The sequence below is a fragment of the Pyrus communis genome, chromosome 5 (assembly GCF_041283825.1).
Source record: "Pyrus communis isolate YQ-2024b chromosome 5, ASM4128382v1, whole genome shotgun sequence".
Taxonomy (NCBI): domain Eukaryota; kingdom Viridiplantae; phylum Streptophyta; class Magnoliopsida; order Rosales; family Rosaceae; genus Pyrus; species Pyrus communis.
Genome location: NC_142569.1, coordinates 12,699,641 through 12,719,845, shown reverse-complemented (window position 1 = coordinate 12,719,845; position 20,205 = coordinate 12,699,641). Strand labels below are relative to the sequence as shown.

The window sequence follows — 20,205 nt, the reverse complement described above, 5'->3', positions numbered from 1 at the left end:
TGTGTTGGTCGGTAAACTCACTAAAGTGCCCACCCCTAGATAGTTAGCAAACAGTGTACAGAATCAATAGACATTGTAGATGTAAAATCTGCTTTTGTAAATTTTCTATTGGTATAAAATTCAAAAGGGTCAAGTACTATACTGTATCACAACGAAAGGGGGGAAAGAAAGAAAAAATTGGTCATACTATGTACATAAACACCAAGAAGGTTATAAAAACGCTTTTCTTCGCTGTAAAGATGAGTTCCGTGACCCCAATCAACAGCTTTATTCTCTTTACTCTTCATTCTCTCGATAAAACCTGCACCGGAAATAAAGAGATTAGAACGAGATGACTGCATAGTTGTGTGCTTGTGCACACATGGACAGCGTGAGAGTGAGAGTGAGAGAGTCAATAATATTGGACGGGAGAGACAAGTCACCTTAAATGACAAGCCCATTAAAATTGGCTCAGTGAACTCGGATGTGGTAACATTTGCATTTGTGAGTGAACGGGCAGTGTTGGCCATCAATATCAGTATACTCTTGTCCCAAGAAACTGGCATTCATCTTCCTGGGTCGTGGTTGTAACTGCAACTTCTTGGCCAACATGAGTTTGATCCCTGCAATTGAGAAAGCCTGATGTTAACGGTATATTCAAGTTGTGCCAGCGACATAAACGAGTCATATGAATTCCTATCCAACCGCATGCAAGTAAAAGGAGGATCCAAATTCCAATCCACGTTAATAAACTAAATTCAACTTTATTTCTAAAGGTGATAGGAACTTACAGTTAAACTGTCATCTTTTAAACTTTCCAGCGACTCAGCAAGCTCCACTTGTTTTGATGTAGTTGCGAACAATGCCTGAAAGAAAAGCTCTTGGATTTAGTAGCCAACTCTAATACGACAGAAACAAGAAACCTTACTGGTACATACTTCAAAATAACCCATGGTTACAAGAAAGAAGGTTGACTTACTTTCTTTGTCTTCTGTAAGTCGCACTCTATAGATTTAATGCGACTTAAAGATTCGTGAAGCATGTCTTCTTTCTCTTGAGGAATTTTAGTAGGTTTGTTTATCAAATTGGTAACCAATCCTTCTAACTGCTGCAGCCTCTGCCAGAGGGGACCTACATCTATTCCCTGTGAATTCTGTTGTTCCTGAGAACTTGAATTTTCAAGTGCCGGAGGTTTGAATCGTGTTTTTAAGCAGCTCTCTGAATAACGTGCTGCAAATATCCTCCCTAACATTGGGAATATGAGATATATGCCTGTTAATATTTTGAGTATGAGGTGAACGGTTAAACTTGCTACATGTGGAATGGATGTCTTCAGCGACCTTCTTGGGGTGAAGTTCATGGGTGAATCACCTGTCAAGAACAAAAACTTGAATAGAAATTTCCAAGTCTGAGGCATGAAAAGAAAACTGCCAGGCACTACATCACGAGTAAATATAAGAAGCTTGATAATTGACCAATGATCACCTACTTGTTAAACTTGAGTTAGCAACTTCCATTATTCCTGCAGTACTGCCTGATTCAACTAGGCTGCAGGGAGATGCAGCAGACTCGGTTGCCCTCTCCTGAGACAAATCAGAAGAAATATAGAGGATGAAAAGTTAGAAACTGATTGATATTTTATCATGTGACTGGATATAAACCTAGCCACAATCGTAAGTAAAATCTTTAACTTTAGTAAGGTATATAGATGCTAATAATAAAGTAGCTATAGAGATGCAGTCAGTAGTTAAGTGAAAGGAGATGACACCCAAGAAAAGAGAACTTCAGAAAATTTACTTCGTCAGAGTTAGACTTTGATAGCTGCAAGAAGGCAGAAGTACTTGACCTCATTTCTGATCCTGACTCAGCTGCAGATACTATTTCACTATCTGTAATCTGCAAAGTAAACCCAAGCAATGTGAAATATGATACATGGGTACAAGGTAATAAGAACAGTATCCATTGAAGGTTTGGCTTAAGTCACCTTAGAGGTAAGCAGCTTGATTCCGACATCGTCGCCATCATCAGAACCTTTGATTTTCCTCAGGTGCATTGTTTCTCCAACGTGTACCAGCTGCAAACAGAAGTCAAAATGAGCATGGAACTGGCAAGAAAACCCCCAATATTCAGCCTATTAACCCAAACTACGGTTAACCCACTAGAATCATACTTTCATTATTTCTGGATCATTCCAGGGTCCCTTTCCAGACCTAAGGCACCCGCCTTCATTTGGACACGAGCAAGTTCCCCCAAGGAAATCCGGAAGTTGGCTGTTTAAAGAGAGAGTTGCTGAAATAAGTTTCGCAACACGAACCAAAAGTTCCGACAGCCATTATATTCATTAAAAAATCAAACTAATTTATCAAATAGTAAGAAATCCGAACCTCGAGTCTATGATTTCCAAAAGCTTGTTTTGATATCTGTTGCCTAAGACCTGCAGAAGCACTTATTAGTAGTCAATAGTACCTTCAAAATGAAATCATCAAATGACAAATATCCACATACATGTATCTTTCCAGTAGTCCTCGGGTCAAGAAAGCCTTTTGCTGTGTTCCAAAGTAGCTTGAACCCGTTACCAGCATTTACCACAAACATTTGATGTAATGTCTGTGGAGAACAATCTAGTGTCAGAAATAAATAAAAACGATTTCATAAAATGTTATCAGTTGGTTTCAGATAATATTAAATCCACCTCAGGATAGTTATCACCGTCCATTTTCTGTATGCGCATAACAAGGTCATGTGCAACCTTGCCAAAGCTCATCCAGTTCTGCATAATAATAATAATGATAGTAAATTAGGAAAAAGTATAGTTATTTCAAAAAATACGTATGATACATAGAACTGAATAAATGAAATTGAGACTTAATAAGTTACCATCCCCTGGACATCTAGAATAGTGGTTGTAGAATCTATATGCTTTTTGGCCGCAAAAGAACATGCTGGGAATTTCTCAGCAAAAGCCTTCTCAAAACCCTGGACATGATATTTTAGAAACCGTTCCACTGTGGTGACATTCATTAGTTTGCTAGGTTCAACTTTTCCAAGTCTTTCAATATAAAGAGGTCGCCCTGCCTTGTCTACACCATGATAACCATGAGGATAGAAACGCTGAACCTCTTCATATTCACTGTACACAAAATCCTACAAATTTATCATTGTAACACCTCTATTAGAACTCAGAGAATGAAATGAAATCTCCGCTAAAACAGGCATTAAAAAGTTCCTCTTGTTTGATATTCTGTAGTCTTTACATATTCGACAAAAGAGTCTTTCTTTATCAAAAGAAATGAAATATAAGAAGATATGTATCAGTCGTCCTTCGAAATACTCTTAATAGCATTATACCTTCACAATAGATTCTACTCCAAACTCTCTCCTCCAGTTGAGCATTTCTGCCCACATTTGAAAAGATTTATCAATGTCGAACTTCCTCGCCTTCAAAAATCTGCATAAACACGGCCTAGCTATTAGTAACCAAATCCAAAAAGCTAGAAGGACTATAAAAAAATATACACTATCATTGCAGTGAGTCAATCACCTCAGCATTGTATGATAATCATCGAACTGAGCCGGAAGCATATCTTTAGCAATCAATGCATCGCGAAACGTAATCACAGCTTCTTCCTCCTCAGCATCCCGAGCATTTTCAATTGAAATCGATGCGTAGCGACAATTTGCCACACGCGTGCCACGCTTTCTAGGAGTGTTTGTTAATCTCAAGGAAGCATTTGAAGTCCTTTTCTTAAGAGATCTGCTCCGAGGTCTCCGCCTCTCGTCCTCGGAGGTTTCGAAATCAAAAGTTCTAGACTTTTCGTCTTCTTGCAACGAAATTAATTCTCCTAAAGTTACATATCGAAATGCAGAAAAATGAAAATTTTAGATCAAACATAAATATTAAGATCCGATTTTTGTAGAGAATTTTACTGAGGAATCGGATTAATGTACCTGGCATTGTTGCTAATCGAATAGGATTACAGCTCGAGCTCAGATTACATCTGCATCGAATAAGAACAGCAAAAACAGAGAAAATCAAATAAATAAATCACCAAATTTACAAATAAAATCCTAAATTTCTTAGAAAATACTCAACAGTTCAAGAAAACGACGAAATCTACCAAGATTTTATCAAACTCTCGGATAAAACCGGGAAACGGATCCGAAAACAGAATCCAGAAACGAAAATTCAAAGCCGCAAAAACTTCAAAAAAAAAATTGCATTCGTACCATAAGCTGATCAGGTGATTGAATCGCAAGCGCAACTGCAAATTGCGAGCGAACATTTGACGGAATCGAGCGCGGGCGTGGCGGAGAATTTCGGAAAGAATTGAATTGTTGATGCTGCTTCTCTTTCTCTCTCTTTGAGAAATAACAGGTGATGAGAGAGAGAGGAAGAGAAAGCGAAATGGAGGTTGCTTTCGGATTAAAATGGCATTTTTTTCTTATTTTTTTCTCTCTCTAAGCAGCGAACTGTGAGTCTGAAGACGAAGAGGCAGATGAGAGAGAGAGAGCCGAGACGACAGAAGGAACGTAGCCGAAGCGGAGAAGAAGAGAGAGAGGCATGTCGTTGTCAAAAGCGTTAGAACAAGAAGTAGCGTACAACGGCCGCTTCAGCTCCGTCATCATCTTTTTTTTTTTTGTTTTTTTATTTTATATTTTAACAAACGATACTATCTACGTTAGGATGAAGGAGTTGAACTTAACCTCACTTTAGTACTAGTCTCGACTTAAAAGTTAAACTTTGTAGGTTGTTGCCATAAGGATAGTTTAATTATCCAATTTTCCGAGGTATGCTTAGTAATTTTACACCTAAAAGAATTTGAAATTTCCAAATATCATTCGTGAATTGACATGACAAACAAATTGTTTTTTTGTGCTTAGAGTCGTGTTTGACACGAACACAATATGTTAGTTAACATGTCGATCCAATATTAATAAGACTTATTACGGCTAAACCGAATGCTATATTTTTCGTGTCATTTCGTATTGTATGTAAACTTTTCAGATCAATTTATGAGCTAATTATGCCAAAAATTATTTCTTATTGCAAGTGATTTTTTAAATTTAACTAAAAATAAACGGGATAAAAAGTGTTCGAACTTGAGTATATATGATGAGCGCTTTAAGTTCAACAAATATAATTCATGTACGCAATTAAGCTCTATTTTTTAAATTTCTACAAAGGTCAAATCGTGATAATAAAAATTTAAGGGCCGAAGTAGAACATTTTATTTTTGGTAGGGCCGAACTACAAGAACAAAAAACATGCTTTAATCTTTATTTTATTATTTCTTTAGTTTATTGTTTGTTGGCGCCGTTTGTTAACTGGAGACGGAGGAGGGTGTGATTGGTGATTAGGTGCTGTAGAGTTTACGCTACGCTTACGAGGAGACGGAGTTTCGGTGTGGAATATTTGTGTGGGTGCCACGTCATCGTCCACACGGTAGGTGACACGTGGAAGGGCGTCGGTGATGTGACGGTGCTCTCAATTTCTCAAAATTGGATGCTGATTCGAGAGAATAAGATGCCACGCTTTGGACCGGGAGGGGAATCAAAGCAAAGGTCGCCCCTCGTGTGCCTACCGCAACGCACACCTCCCTTTCAATTCTCAATTTTTTGTTGTCATTTGTGTGAGAAAGTTCCTCGTATGAAAATTCTTTTCTATTTTATGGGAGAATTTGCACAAATGCTATTTGAATTTTTACGTTATTATAATTTTATTATAGAGATTTAACATAAAAATAGAGCGTTAGCTGCTGACTAACTGACGTTTTCCTTCTTCTTCTTTACCCGAGCTTGAGTTTCACAATTATTTATATCTTTGTGCAGTTTCATCCATCTTTTTGTGATCACGTGACAAGCACGAGGGTTCTTTTTCAATGATATTTGCATCAGCTCATGAGATTAGGGTGTTTGACACCATTAACTTCATCAGCTTACACTCAAATTGGCGTCAACTTTGGTGTAGGTTGAGGGAGTGTATAGGGTTGCACATCGTAATACTATGCAATAATGAAAATGCATTGAAGAAGGACTATCACATTTGTCATGTGACCATTAGGTGACAACAAAATAAATAAAAACGAAGACAGATTACAGATTAGAATGGTTGTGATACATATGCTTTGATGATTAATGATTTGCGGAATTATCAATTTTTCACTAATGATCTTATAATCCACAGCATTTAATAAAAATTAAGATTGCATCTTTTGAACAAAAAAGTTAACCTTTTTATTTTGTCTAAGTTAAGAAAGAAAGAATCATTAGTTTTTCTTTCCACTTTTGAACATCTAGAAACGCCCTTTTTACAAGTTTAACATATTCGTATATCTTAAAAAATAGTACCTAACCGCAAGACCTAATAGGGTTGATGTCACGTGGCACATGGAGACAAGGAGTACACGGCATGAAAGGGTGCCGAAATTTTAATATATATTTGTAATATTTCTTATATATCATCTCTCTCTTTGTTAAGAAAAAATTGGAACAATGGATCCAGAAGTTTCATCCTATTAGAGTTTTAGTCTCAGAATTTGTCATAATGTTGAGCAATGGTATTTTAGATTAACTTTAACATGGTTTAGAAATTTCATTCAAAATAAGGGGTTTAGAGAGCCGAAAAAGGGAGGAATGTTTTAACACACTTACCCAAAAAGATCGTTGCTCCATATGGCAACAAGTTCAAGGACCAATACTCGGGTAAGCCTTTAATAGTCTGAATTACTCGGCAATCCACTTTATATCCATTAAATTAGCAAATAAGTAAAAATATTATTTCCTCAATTCAAACCTGATTGTTTATTTTCCGTACTACTGAGTAGTCCGGGAATATTGAAGAAAGATTGTCACTACTCACATAGTTTTAGTTTATGGACCAAACTTCAGACGAAAGTTTATAGACTACTGCTCCAGTGATCTCTAATATCTCGAAATCACAACGGACATGTACTTCAAGCGGCTAAGAGTTTTGTCGCCGCACCCACGTTGTGTTTGGTTTCCCTTTCCCTCAATATTTTGTTATGAAAAATATTCTCTCATTCAAACCCAAGTTGGCTGTTAAACAAGCATGTTCTTTGACAGGATCATTGCTCCAAAGATTCTCTCTGTTTTTTATTAAGCTAGTTTGAGTCAAGTCAAGGAATCAAGGGTGGCAAAACATGAGACTTAATCTTCATACTTGATATCTCACCTACCTGGAAGAGTTGTCCTTTTGGATTGTCAATTTGTTTACATTAGTTTCTTTAAAAATACTTCCATTTGTCATGGGTCCAACTATCAGAGATTCCCTCTTCACAAATTTCATTTCAATAGTTCGGGAGAGACGAGAATCAAACTCTGACCAAGAACGTGAAATATTCATTCTTTACCATTTGAGTTACAAGCCTCCGAAAATATTCTCCGAATAAAGAAAGATTCACCGTTAGCTAGAAACTGTAGCGAAATCTTTCTTATTAAGATGATGAAAATGTAATGAGAAAAGTGAGAAGAACATGAGAAACTAGAAGGACAATCATTACATCCATCTGCAACCCTCAGGCCCATAAGTTATGGTGGCTATGATTTGGGGGGCATTTTCCTTTTTATATCATTTACAAAAGGAAAACAAGGTGGGACAGATCAGCTGAGGAACATGGTTGTGACTTGTGAACCCCCTTTTACACACAGCACAAAAGTTATCAAGAGTAGGCAACTGGCAGCTACAGTCTAACTACAGAGCTTTTGTAGTGGGAATATACAATTGGTTTACAGATTCCTTCCAACCATAAATCAGATTTAAAGGACTTGAAGCAACAACATTCCGATAAATCACTAGTCCGGGAATTACTGTACAATCGTACATGCTTTAGGAACTTGTACATTCGAGTGCCTCCGAGGGCGTACTTTGGCAGCGTTTGTTATTCAAACTCACCTGAAAATGAGAACAATACAATCAGCACTTGTTATTCGGAGAACACAGCAATGGAAATGAAAGCATTATAGTTACATGATTATGAGCCCATAACATGGACCTTTCTGTATTTCCCTTCTTTCGTGGTTCTGTGTGCGAGTTCTCATGTGCGCTTGTGTGTGTTACTGTGTTATAACTGAAGTGATAGCATTCATTGATTTTGTCTCAAGTCTAATGACTCCACTGCATCGTTGCATTTTATTTTTGATAGGTGGTGTTTCTATCTTTATATATGTTAATAAGGGTAGAATAGAAGCAAACCACGTTGCTTCCTCCATGAAGAAATCAAAGTTACAGTACAAACAATGATCCTAGCAGCACAAGACATGGATGATTCTGACAAAAACATGCAATAAGAAGTTATAACAATGTAAAATGGCAATTAGGAAACACTATGATTCACCTTAGAAGACAAAGGATGTAAACAAGCCCAGCGCGCAGGATCTCTTATCTGCTGAATCTTGCAAAGCGGGTTCCCAATCTCCTCCAAACATGATGGGGTTTCTTGCCTCTCCCCATGTTGAGAAGAGGAAGTCAGCTTCTATTTTCTCTCTTCTAGAATCTGTAGCTTTTCCATTAGCAAATCATCCTCGGTGTCAATCTTCAACCTTTCATTATTTACTGTGGACAACGAGTTCTTCATTGAGTCTATCACCAAGGTTTTGCATCAGGAGTTATCCATCATCGGTAACCCACAATGCATATCCAAAGAACTTGCAATGAATTTAGGTTCAGTATCCACCTGGCTTGTACTTGGAAAACCTTGTAATAACTCACTGCTCCTGACCCCGGTAGCTCCAAATGTAGAAGCAAAATCTTGGGATCCATCCAATGTAGTATAAAATGATGATCTACTTTCTTCTTTCCAAAGTTCAGTTTTACCATCAACGACATGAACATCATAAAAAGCTGGCTCAATATCAAGCATTGAACCATGCAAATTTCTCTGAAGATCCCCATCATGCTGTCGCACTCCATCACAATGTAAGTTTTCCTCAGTACCAATATGAGCTTGGGCTGCTTCAGGAGTTATTTCTTGGCACATTACATCTTCCGTGTGTACTTTTTCTTCCCCTTCTGAAAGTACACATTTCTCAAGTGAATCATGTTCATTAGGATGAATTTGTTTTTCAACAAATGAAGCCTCATATTGAGAAGTACTATTTGCAATATTTCCGAATTCCGTACAGTTAGATTTACTATCAGCAGTCTGCTGCAGCAGTGCATCTGTATTTGACTCAACAGAAGGTGAAGGCCTTTTTCCCGATTCACACAACATAGCACTCAAATCAGCATCAGACCGTTCATTTCCTAAGAAGCTCATTTGCCTATACGATTCAACTTCCTTCTCCAAAAAATGGTTCTCCATCTCCCTCCTAAGAAGAATCTCTTTCAGAACACCCATCTCCTCTTCATCATAAACAAATTTTTCTTCCATCATCCTCTGATACTGCCTCACTTCCATTTCTATTGATGCTTTATCCTTTTGCAGACGTGCTATCATGGACATCGCTTCATCAGCAGCACTTGCAGCAGCAGCTCGCTCTTTCTCTAGCTCTAGATAAAGAGCAGCACAAGCAGCTTTCTCTTTTTCCAGTGCTTCTTGCAACACCCTGAGTTTATCAGTTTCATTTCCAACAACGGGAGCCTTTTCTTGCGTATAACTAATGTCCACGTCCTTACTCTCACCAAATGATCCACTCAATTCAGAACTTTGGCATATACTCTCAGCCATATCATTTCCAGTTGGTGCTTTCACATAATCTAAAACGAAAGAAAATCCGCAAAAGTGAGAAAACATCATTACCAATACAGTAAAAATATAAGTTCATATCATATGCAAGCAATTCTAGTTTTAAAAGATTTTCAAAAAATTGAAATAAATTTGATTAACACTACATTCTAATATATATATATAAATCCACACATTAAAGAAAAAAAGGTTCCTCTAATATTGAAAAATATGAAATCAAGTATTGAAAACAACCAAACAAGTTTAGATATTCCTCATCCTCACCTTCTCTACCAGCTATGGCAATTGAGCTTTCACCTGACATCTCTCTTGTATCTCTGTCATCGCAAGGAAAAGGGAATATGTGAGCAAACAACTTTGAACTATCACTTGGATAGTAAGAAGGAAGCCTTTCATATTCAGGAGCCGCCCTCCTAGAGCGCCGAATTCCAGTCCTTTTCTTCAGAACCATAACCCTCTTCCCCTTAGTGTCGTACCCACTTTCCCTATCAACCAGGTTTTGCAATCTGGGACTCGAAAATGGACTAGAAGCTGCTTCACCTTGCAACTCACGAACTCTATTCTCACAATTTACATCTCTGATCAGTTTCCTATTCAAGTTGCACCTTTGATCCCTAGACCAAAGAACATCAAACGGGAACTTGCTATTCACCAACTTATGGACAGCACCGATCGTCGCAACAGGCCCGTCAATAAGCAACAACTTATGCAAGCAAAGATCCGGGTTTCTATACCCGAAAACCCCATTACATGGACATGGAAAACAAACCCAAAAAATCCCCAACAACTTCGAAGCGAAAAACACGAAAGCAGACACGCATAGCAGGATATAAGCCAAACCCAGGTCGACAAAGGCTCCCAAAAGAGCAGTAAAGGTCCATGGCTGAACTTCCTGGCAAGCAAAAGCCATCCCTTTTCAAAGTAATCAAAATTCTGGGATTTCACCGAATTGTGGGAAACAACTGAAGAATCATACCAAATAAACTAAGAATATTTTGCTGAATTGGGCGCAAAGAATCCACCAAACCAAAACCAACTCAGTTGGAGACACATTAAAATATCAAAAGAGAAAAAGCTAAAACTATGCTCCTAAATGAAAGTAGTGCACCATGATTAAAAAACCGTTGAAGGAAAAAATAATAATCCAATATTTATGCGCTAATAATCATGGCCTACACTCCAACTAGGTACAGGTCAATGAAGCACGCAAAAGCTTAACAAATAAAGGAGGTGAATTTAAACATATATAAAAAGAGCTGAAAAAATAGAAGAAAATAAGTAAAAATCTCAAACTTTTACAGGAAATTGGTAACTTGGAGAGCTGAAAGGGAAAACCCAGCAAGGATATGGGGAGATTGTGATGGGTTTGGACTTTTGAGCCTCGAGGTCGGAGGAGCAGCTTCGTTCGCAGAGTTTTGGAAAGAGACGGCTTTTCAATTGGGGAAGAAAGCGAGCAAATAGCTCCTAGCTGACTGCTGTTGACTATTACGGCGTCATCTATTAAGTTGTTGTTTCGTATATTGTTATGTGCTGCGCGCCAAATCCCCCTCAAGGTCAAGGGTACTACGACATCCTTTTTAGTGTCGTTTATGGGTTTGCAAGCATGTTGAGCTATGCATACGAATAATTTATCGATGTGATTACTACAGTGTCATTAGTTTTGTCAATCTATAATCATAATACATATATCTAATTTTATGAATTATCACATTGGTTTTTTTTTTTTTTTTTATGAAAGAATTATTACATTGTTTGTCCTTTCATATAATCATATTATTACATCATTAATGTTGTAATATTACATTATCAATGTTGTAATATTACATTATCAATGTTGTAGTACTACATTTTAAACGAATTCTTAATTAATTTGACGGTAAAAATAAAGTGCGACACAAAAAAAAACCACAATGATTCATTTAATTTTTAGAGGAAAAGCCGCCATCTAACCCTACTTTTAAGAAAACTTGAACAATCAAAGACTTAAAAGAAAATGCAAGGGTGTACTTTTTTGTTAAATCATGGACGAAGTGTGACCCAACCAAACCAATCATATGTTCACAAGAACATGAATGAATGATCCGCCCAGTAATTAAGGTCATTATGATGTAGTTGGAACGTGATAATTATTAAGGTTTAGTGGTATTCATTTCACTTGTAAGTGAGAGGTCTTAAGTTTGATTATTTGCAAAGGCGAATTTAAATCACATTATTGTTTGGTCATTATGACGTTAAGCCCACCCCTCTCTCTTAGTATAGATAATATCATTTGTTCAAAAAAATAATAATAAACAATCACCTCTTGTAATCCATACTCTTGAACAAGTCAGTGTACACCAAAGAGGAAAGAAGACAAAACATTGGTGGCACGAACATGCCTCATAATTTGGGTTTTGAATCAAGACAAATGTTTTAGAGTTGACTCTTTTAGAGCACTTCCACCTTATAGGACAATAGACAATTATTGCCTTAATGAATAGTAACTATCCGATTGCATTTTACTTCGTAACAAAATTTTTGAGCAATTGGTATTACCAATTCTGTCACATCACGTGTCACTATCCGAAATTACAATTTTCCTGAAAGAGTATGGTTGGATATTTATAGGACATATTTAAATTTTTTTCTCATTTTTTTGTATTTTTATTTTTAAAATTATTTTCTAACCAAATTAATTTTAATATGTATTTTTAAAAATTTCTATAACCAACTTAATACGAAGTGTTAGATTATTTATATTCAGCGTACTCGATTGTGCAGCGTGGGCACACCAGTCACTTTGAATATTTAAATTTTATCTAACCCAAGAATGGTTGAATTAATAAATACCGTTAGATTACATGACCGTTGGAAACTCATAATGTGTATTGCACGTGCCTGATGCAGAAAAGTTTTACACATGGATGACGTCATGCGGACGTCAAATCACAAGGGCGATGGGCCGCGCACAAATTGCTTGACTGCTTCCTTAGGTAGGCTTGGGCCTACGTTTTGCCCGACTTTTTTTTCAATGGCCCAGAGATGTTTTTTTTTTTTTTTTTTTTTTTTTTTTTTTTTTGGGACTTTGGGCAAAAAGTGCCTAGTTGCTGACAAAAAAGGGTTGGGTGAAATTGCTCTCAAGAATTTCTTGTGGATCAAACTAAGGTGGCTGTTGTTGAGTATATTTTTGCTCTCTACTATAAGTGTTAATTGTTATAAATAGGTAAAAGTTAGAGAGATAATTTTTGCTAGTGACAGGAGTGAAGTAGGTGTAAAATATCATACTGTAATTATAACACAAGGAGATGACAAATGAAAGAGGGAGGGATAGATATTGATGTTATTAATATTTTCTTCCTTTTATTATTCTAATAGTACACGGAGCGCTCTATTTATAAAGCAACTCCAGCACACACCTTTTGAAAATGCAATCCTCATTCATTTCCCAAGTCCACATTACTGTGCGGGCATTCATTAATCCATCAATATTTTCAACATTACTATGTGGGCATTCATTAACCCACAAATATTTTCAACACTCCCTCTTGGATGCCCACATATCAACATCAGTTGCTTTGTTAAAACCTTGCTCGGAAAAACTTAGTGGAAAAAAACCATGGCGAAGGAAAAAGAGTACAGCTTTACCTGGATTGTTGATATAGTGTTAAATATGCTTATATTGCCTCGTTAAAACCTTGATAGGAAAAACTCAGTGGGAAAAATCCTAATCGAAGGAAAAAAAGTACAACATACATGTATCATGGATGTTCCCCCTGATATGTATCTCCTTCTGATTCTGCATTTTCCAAATTTATCTGATTGGTAAGTCGACGTAATCCGATACTTTGCACTAACTTCTGAAACGCGCACTTTGGTAGAGATTTGGTGAACATGTCTGTTAGATTTTCATTGGACCGGATTTGTTTGACTTCAATAACTTTAGCTTTCTGAAGCTTATGTGCACTGAAAAACTTTGGAGATATGTGTTTAGTCTTATCGCCCTTGATGAATCTTTCATTCATTTGGGCAACACAGGCTGCATTATCTTCATGGATGACAGTTGGATTGTCAGTCTTCGAAGTTAGACCACATGAATTCCGAATATGATAGATCATTGATCTTAACCAAGAACATTCACGACTTACTTCATGTAAAACAAATATTTCTGAGTGATTTGAGGAGGTAGCAACTAATGTTTACTTTGTTGAGCGACTTGAGATTGTTGTATCTCCATTCTTGAACACATATCCAGTTTGTGAGCAGGCTTTATGCGGATCAGAAAGAAAACCAGCATCTATATATCCAACAAGGACCTGTTCATTTGTGGATTTCTTTGAGTAGAAGAGATCCATGTTTGTTTGCATTCATCGACAGAGTGGGGCTCAATATCATCAATTAATATGATTTTGGTGGCTACTGAGAATGCAAACATGTAATACCTTGAATAATTTAAAATGTGTGATTATGTGGAAATTTTTTATCGATAAGGTGAAGTGAATAAAATGCCACTTGCTGGCTAAACGTAATTTTACTAGGACATATTTTATCCTCATTTATTATGTCAAGTTTCTTGACATATTTGGATAAAGTTCGATCCTACGAACATGTAGGTGAAAACCGTTTGTGAAACGGAGTCATAACGAATAAGTTATTAACGATTGAAGTTAGGGCGAAATAGTGATTTTTCCATTAAATTGAATGGCTCCAGATTTTCTGGAGAAATGGGAGTGCCACATGGGTGGCTGAGTTGAAGCGGCAAGGAGAGAAAGGAGAATGGAGAGGGATTGGATGGATCAATCAGAAACCAAGGAAGGGAGGGAAATGAGAGAAGAGTGAGAAGGAAGAAAACGAGTCTCTTGACCTGTGCGACCAACCGGCAGCATCATGGAAATCCGGTGGTCTCTCGGCTAATTTCCGACGAGTTGAAGCCTCTCTCCACTTGGAAATCATTTCCCATCATTCCCTCTACCTATTCTACCCCAAATTCGATACAATTTAGCCTTGAAATTGGAAAAATTGCACCGGTGGGTATGCAGGTTCATAGAGGTTAATCCCCCAAATTTGAAACAAATTTATTCTATTACCACCACCTATAGCATCCTTTTAAGGCTTGGAATAAAGCCCAAACAACTATAGGGGCGATGGAGCACCGAAGGTGACGGATTGAAACCAACCATTCTTAGGGTTTCCGGCGGGTTCGAGGGAAATTGGAGTTTTTCCCGGCCAAATTGGACTTGGCCACATGTATAAAGTTTGCTCTACTCTTTGAGATCTTCATTTCTATAAATTTTGAGAATTTTTAGAAATAGTTGAAATTTTTCGGCAAGCCGGAGCGGCCAACTGCCATCCACAGCGGCGCGTGGCTAGAGGGCCGTAGATATCATTTTAAGCCACCTTAGATGTTTTGAGTCTTAATTTGATAATCGTATAGCTTAGGTGGATTGGTTGAACCTAAGCTTCGCTACGATACAATGCTTTGATTAATTTAGGAATCAACGATCCAACCATAGGATTGTCACCAAAATTTGAGACATTATAATAAGTAATATTTGAGGACCTTGGGAACTTACGGACTGGGAATCCGACGTATGGATCTTCCCGAATTGGGTTTGTAAGTTCGTAAAATAAAACGTCGACCGTCATTTGAATTCTTGATTGGCGGAGATCCGACCGTTGGATCATAATGAAATTTTAGTATATTGTTCTAGAAGCAAAATGGTGAATTACGAATGGCTTGATCCCTTTGTTTAGGGTACGTAGGCAGTCTAACCAGGATGTTAGACGCAGCCATAAATTAAACAAAATGATTTTTTTTTTTTTTTTTTAGTGTGATTAGTTAGAATTATAATTAACCATTATTTTATTGTGGCCTACCTGTGTGTTTGACTTCCAAATTAGAAATTTCGGGTCGTTACAGAACATGTTGTCGATGATTATTTCATTCTGATCCCACAATTCATTAGTACAAGCATAATTTATAGAGATTTCTTTGCTTTCATGTACTTCTGTTTCTTTGGGTACATGTGTCTCACCAAGGACATTTTCTTTTTTTAAAAGTATAGAATCATGAATTGTGGATTTATCATTTATTTTTTCTTCTTAAATGATTTTATTTGGATTCAGTTGTGCCATTGTCTTTCTCTTTCGAGGGGCTGAATCTTTTGAACCTGGAGGTCTACCACGTTTCAGGCGTGCAACAGATAAATCATTCACCTGCCACTTTATTTTGTCCAACACGAACATCAATTCTTGCAGGTGCATTTGTAGGTAGTATATATGATTTTGTTACTTTCATAGCATCATTAAATGCATCTGGCATTTGATTGGCAATACTTTGAAGATGAACGATCATTTTCACTTCATTTTCACATTAAGTGCTACATGGATCCAAATGAGATAAAGTGGGAACAACCCATGTCAGCTCTTGCTGTTTTTCTAAAACGGTCTTTTCTCCCCCTAACGATGGGAAGACTGTCTCATCAAAGTGACAATCAACAAAACGAGCAGTAAACATATCACTTGTCAAGGGTTCCAAATATCTAATGATAAATGGTGAATCAAAGCCCACATAAATTCCCAGTCTGCGCTGAGGTCTCATCTTAGTGTGTTGTGGTGGTGCAATATGTACATAAGCAACACAACTAAAAACTCGTAAATGTGAAATGTTTGGCTGATGCCCAAACACGAGTTATACTGAGGAGTATTGGTGGTTGGCTATATGTCTCAATCGAACCAATGATGTAGCATGTAAGATGGCATGTCCCCATGCAGAAACTGACAATTTTGTTTTCATGAGCAAAATGCGAGCTATTAATTGAAGCTGCTTGATAAATGTTTCTGCTAAACCATTTTGAGTATGGACATGAGGAACAAGGTGTTTAACATCAATGCCCAATGTCATGCAGTAATCATCAAAAGTTTAAGACGTAAATTCACCAGCGTTAACAAGTCGGATTGACTTGCTAGGGTAATTTGGGAACTGTGCTCGCAACTTAATTATCTGAGCAAGAAGTCTCGCAAAAGCTACATTCCGAGTAGATAAGAGACAAACATGTAACCATCGGATAGATGCATCAACCAAAACCATAAAATATCGAAATGGTCCACAGGATGATTGAATAGGCCCTCAAATATCCCTTTGAATTCTTTGCAGAAATGATGGAGATTCAACATCAACCTTTAGTTGTGATGGTCTAATTACCAACTTATCTTGAGAACAAGTCTTGCAAGGGTTATCATTTGAGATAGTAATGTGTCTACTCAATAATGGATGTCCATTAGAGTTGGTAATGATCCTACGCATCATGATAGATCATTGGTGACCTAGACGGTCATACCAAAGCATGTAAACTTTTTAATCAATAAACTTTTAGTTCATGACAGTATGTGATTCAACTGTCTTTATGTACGTATAATATAATCCGCTTGTCAAACCACGCAACTTTTCCAATATACGCTTCTAGGTATCATTGGAGGTAATACATAGATACTTCACATTTTCTGCACTTTTCGTCTCAATGTGGTATCCATTTAAACATATGTCTTTAAAACTCAAGAATTTTTTAGTAGCGTACAACGCATTATGCATGGACAATATTTTTCCATTTGGTAACATAATCTGGGCTGACCCTAAACCTTCAATTACATCTGATTGACCTGATATTGTTGTTACCCTTACTTTTGTAAGCGTCAATCTTGAGAGATACTTTCGATCTCAAAGTATTGTATGTATGGTTGCACTATATGCAAGACAAATATCTTCGTCATTGCTCTTGTTTTGAGAATGACCATAATGTTTATCTATACTTTATCAAACATAAACGATTCAGTCGGACCGGTACACTTCATTCCCCCTTTCCACAATAAAGTCTGAGACATCTAGGTGAGTTGTGTTCAACTGCCCTGATAAGTCACTCACGGGATAAGGTATATCCATTGGTTTAGCCTGGTTAAGAAAATTGGTCTCAACACCGTTCTCCTTAATGAAGGCTTGATATAAATCCACCAGATGTTTTGGGGTACGACAAGTATGCGCCTAGTGCATATTGCCACCACACCTATGACAGATGATTTTTCATATCCACTTTTGGGAATAATGCATATACAGTAAGTTGGGACTGATGATTTTTCATCAGGAGCTCATTGTTGTGTTCAGCTACCAAGAGCACATATATTAGCTGGTTGTATTTAGTGAAACCTCACTCTTTATAGGGCTGTTGTAGGAGCACGTTTAAGGCATGAAAAATGCTGAAGGTTTTTTTCCAGCATATCTTCCTCAGTGATGGTTTCCCCACAGAGTTTCATTTGGGAGCTAATTCTGAATATCATAGAATTGTACTCAGCTACTGACTTGAAATCAAGGATCCTTAAGTGAGTCCACTCATAATGATCTCTTGCAAGAATGACCGTTTTCTGGTGATTGTATCTATTTCTCAATGCCTTCCAGAGAGCTAACGGATCTTTAACCGTTAGGTACTTGCTCTTTAATCCTTCATCAAGGTGGCGACAGATAAAGATCATGGCCTTTCTGTTCTCTTCCTTGATTGTTTCTCCAAGATTCCATGCCTCCAAATGAATATTGGTATCCACTACCCAAGTAAGGTAGTTCTTTCCAGTAATGTTCAGGGCAACAAAATTTTGCCAAATTCACCATTTTCTTTTCTGAAAGAAAAACTGAGATGTATAAGAACTTGCAATAATATGTATTCTAGAGGTATGTAATGTTAGAACTTCTGGTTCTTACAAATTTTTCATTTTGATCTTCAGGCCAAAATGATAAGCACTCGAAACTTCTGGCTTGAGATTTACATGAAGAATGAGGAGGTCGATTGTACCGCACCATTCTCATTGAAATAACATAACATAGGATGGGCGATTATTTCGCATCACTCAAGTAACATGAAAATTTAAATACGCAGAGCAGGGTGGACGATTATACCGCACCACCTAAAATTGCAATGAAATTAAACAGCAGGTAAATTAAATATGTAGGGTAGGATGGGCGATTATATCACGCCACCTAAAATTTGCAGTAAAATTAGATCTGCAATCCAAGATAGGCGATGATACCGCACCATCTTGGATTGCAGTAAGATTAAAGATGAGCAATTGTACCGCACCATCTTGGATTGCAGTAAAATCAATATAAATAAACACTGGGTTAGTAATTAAAAGCTACACCAAACAAGAAATCAAAGATATAAGTAACTGTTAGGTTAAGAACTAGAAGCAGATATGGTGTAAACAGTTCTTCACGAGGGTATATCCAACAGTTGAGGCAGAGGAAAAAGAAGAACAGTAAAATCCTTAGAGGAAACATTTTTTTTTCTTTCTTTCGACGAAGAGAAATGAGAAATGGTTAGAAAGTTGTGCTGATAACATGTTATAAATAGGCAAAAGTTAGAGAGATAACCTTTACTAGTGACAAGAGTGAAGCAGATGTAAAATATCATAATGTAACTATAACACAAGGGGATGACAAATAAAAGAGGGAGGGATAGATACTGATGTTATTGATCTTTTCTTCCTCTTAGTATTTTTATAGTACACAGAGCGCTCTATTTATAGAGCAACTCCAGCACACACCTTTTGAAAATACAATCCTCATTCATTTCCCAAGTCCACATTATTGTGTGGGCATTCATTAATCCATCAATATTTTCAACATTACTATGTGGACATTCATTAACCCACAAATATTTTCAACATTAATGACTATTACCATCACATTATTACAATATTTTTAATGGGAGTCTCTACTTAGGGATTTCCCCCACCACCTTTAAGGACTCATTTAGAAGCTTTAGAGGAATATTTGAGTCCCTAAAATAATATTGTCTACAATAGAAATCCCTTATAATATCATCCCTAAATGTAGGGACTAAAATATTAAAAAATTATTATTCATTTCATTGAAGTATTGTAACTATTGATAAAAATAAAAAAAACTATCTCTACCATTGATTTTTTAAGAATTAAAAAAAAAAGAAAAAAAAAAAAAGAGGCAAATGAGAAGTTACCTCACTTGGGTGGGCTCAAAAAACAAGGAAAAAAAAAACATAAAGAGCACACCATTTCCCCTCAAATTTAATATGAAGTCCATTGTTTGAGTTCCTATATGTAGTGTTTGTATTTGAGAATTTTGTTGAGGTATCCAACGAGTTTTTATGTATTGAGATACTTTGAGGACTTAAATTCCGGCTCATTGGAAGTCATTTGTCCTTATATTTAGGGACTATACAGTTGTTGGGACTCCATTTAGGGTCTCCATTGAAGATGCTCTTATGCAGTTGGACAAGTGTTATTTAATCTATTTACTTTTTTTTTAAACAACATATATTACATTAAGGAAGAAGAAATAGGAGAATAAATTAGTATCGAACTCGCGATTTATGTGAAGTAAGACTTTTCATGAACTCTTTGTTACATTGTTTTTTTTGGCACAATATTTTATGATATTGGCACAAAAATTATGTTAAAAATATGAGGTCATGAAAAGTCTATAAAGAATTTCATTTTAAAAAAAAGTATTCTTAACATTTCT

General features: G+C 36.7%; 2 protein-coding genes across 2 annotated transcripts; both read right to left on the bottom strand.

Moving 5' to 3' along the window:
* Window positions 1-80: 80 nt before the first annotated feature.
* On the bottom strand, window positions 81-4,638 carry LOC137725612 (phosphatidylinositol/phosphatidylcholine transfer protein SFH9). The gene is made up of 16 exons (XM_068464360.2): window positions 4,207-4,638; window positions 3,928-3,977; window positions 3,521-3,821; window positions 3,328-3,427; window positions 2,857-3,123; window positions 2,672-2,749; window positions 2,485-2,586; window positions 2,364-2,413; window positions 2,150-2,249; window positions 1,964-2,053; window positions 1,777-1,875; window positions 1,469-1,562; window positions 959-1,350; window positions 771-845; window positions 423-602; window positions 81-301 (listed from the first exon to the last, which is right to left on the bottom strand). The coding sequence occupies exons 2-15, from the start codon at window positions 3,932-3,934 to the stop codon at window positions 546-548; spliced, it is 1,812 nt and encodes a 603-aa protein (XP_068320461.2). The 5' UTR covers window positions 3,935-3,977; window positions 4,207-4,638; the 3' UTR covers window positions 81-301; window positions 423-545.
* Window positions 4,639-7,402: 2,764 nt separating this feature from the next.
* Window positions 7,403-11,204, bottom strand: LOC137726910 (uncharacterized). The gene is made up of 3 exons (XM_068465860.2): window positions 9,948-11,204; window positions 8,334-9,694; window positions 7,403-7,891 (listed from the first exon to the last, which is right to left on the bottom strand). Exons 1-2 carry the CDS (start codon window positions 10,591-10,593, stop codon window positions 8,598-8,600), a joined length of 1,743 nt encoding a protein of 580 aa, XP_068321961.2. The 5' UTR covers window positions 10,594-11,204; the 3' UTR covers window positions 7,403-7,891; window positions 8,334-8,597.
* Between the last annotated feature and the right edge of the window lie 9,001 nt (window positions 11,205-20,205).

Coding starts and splice junctions, on each gene's coding strand:
- LOC137726910 (XM_068465860.2), bottom strand. CDS start 10,593: ATGGCTTTTGCTTGCCAGGAAGTTCAGCCATGGACCTTTACTGCTCTT. Junction 9,695..9,947: donor TGCCATAGCTGGTAGAGAAG/GTGAGGATGAGG, acceptor CTTTCGTTTTAG/ATTATGTGAAAGCACCAACT.
- LOC137725612 (XM_068464360.2), bottom strand. Junction 1,563..1,776: donor CAAAGTCTAACTCTGACGAA/GTAAATTTTCTG, acceptor GATTTGTCTCAG/GAGAGGGCAACCGAGTCTGC. Junction 1,351..1,468: donor TGCTAACTCAAGTTTAACAA/GTAGGTGATCAT, acceptor TGTTCTTGACAG/GTGATTCACCCATGAACTTC.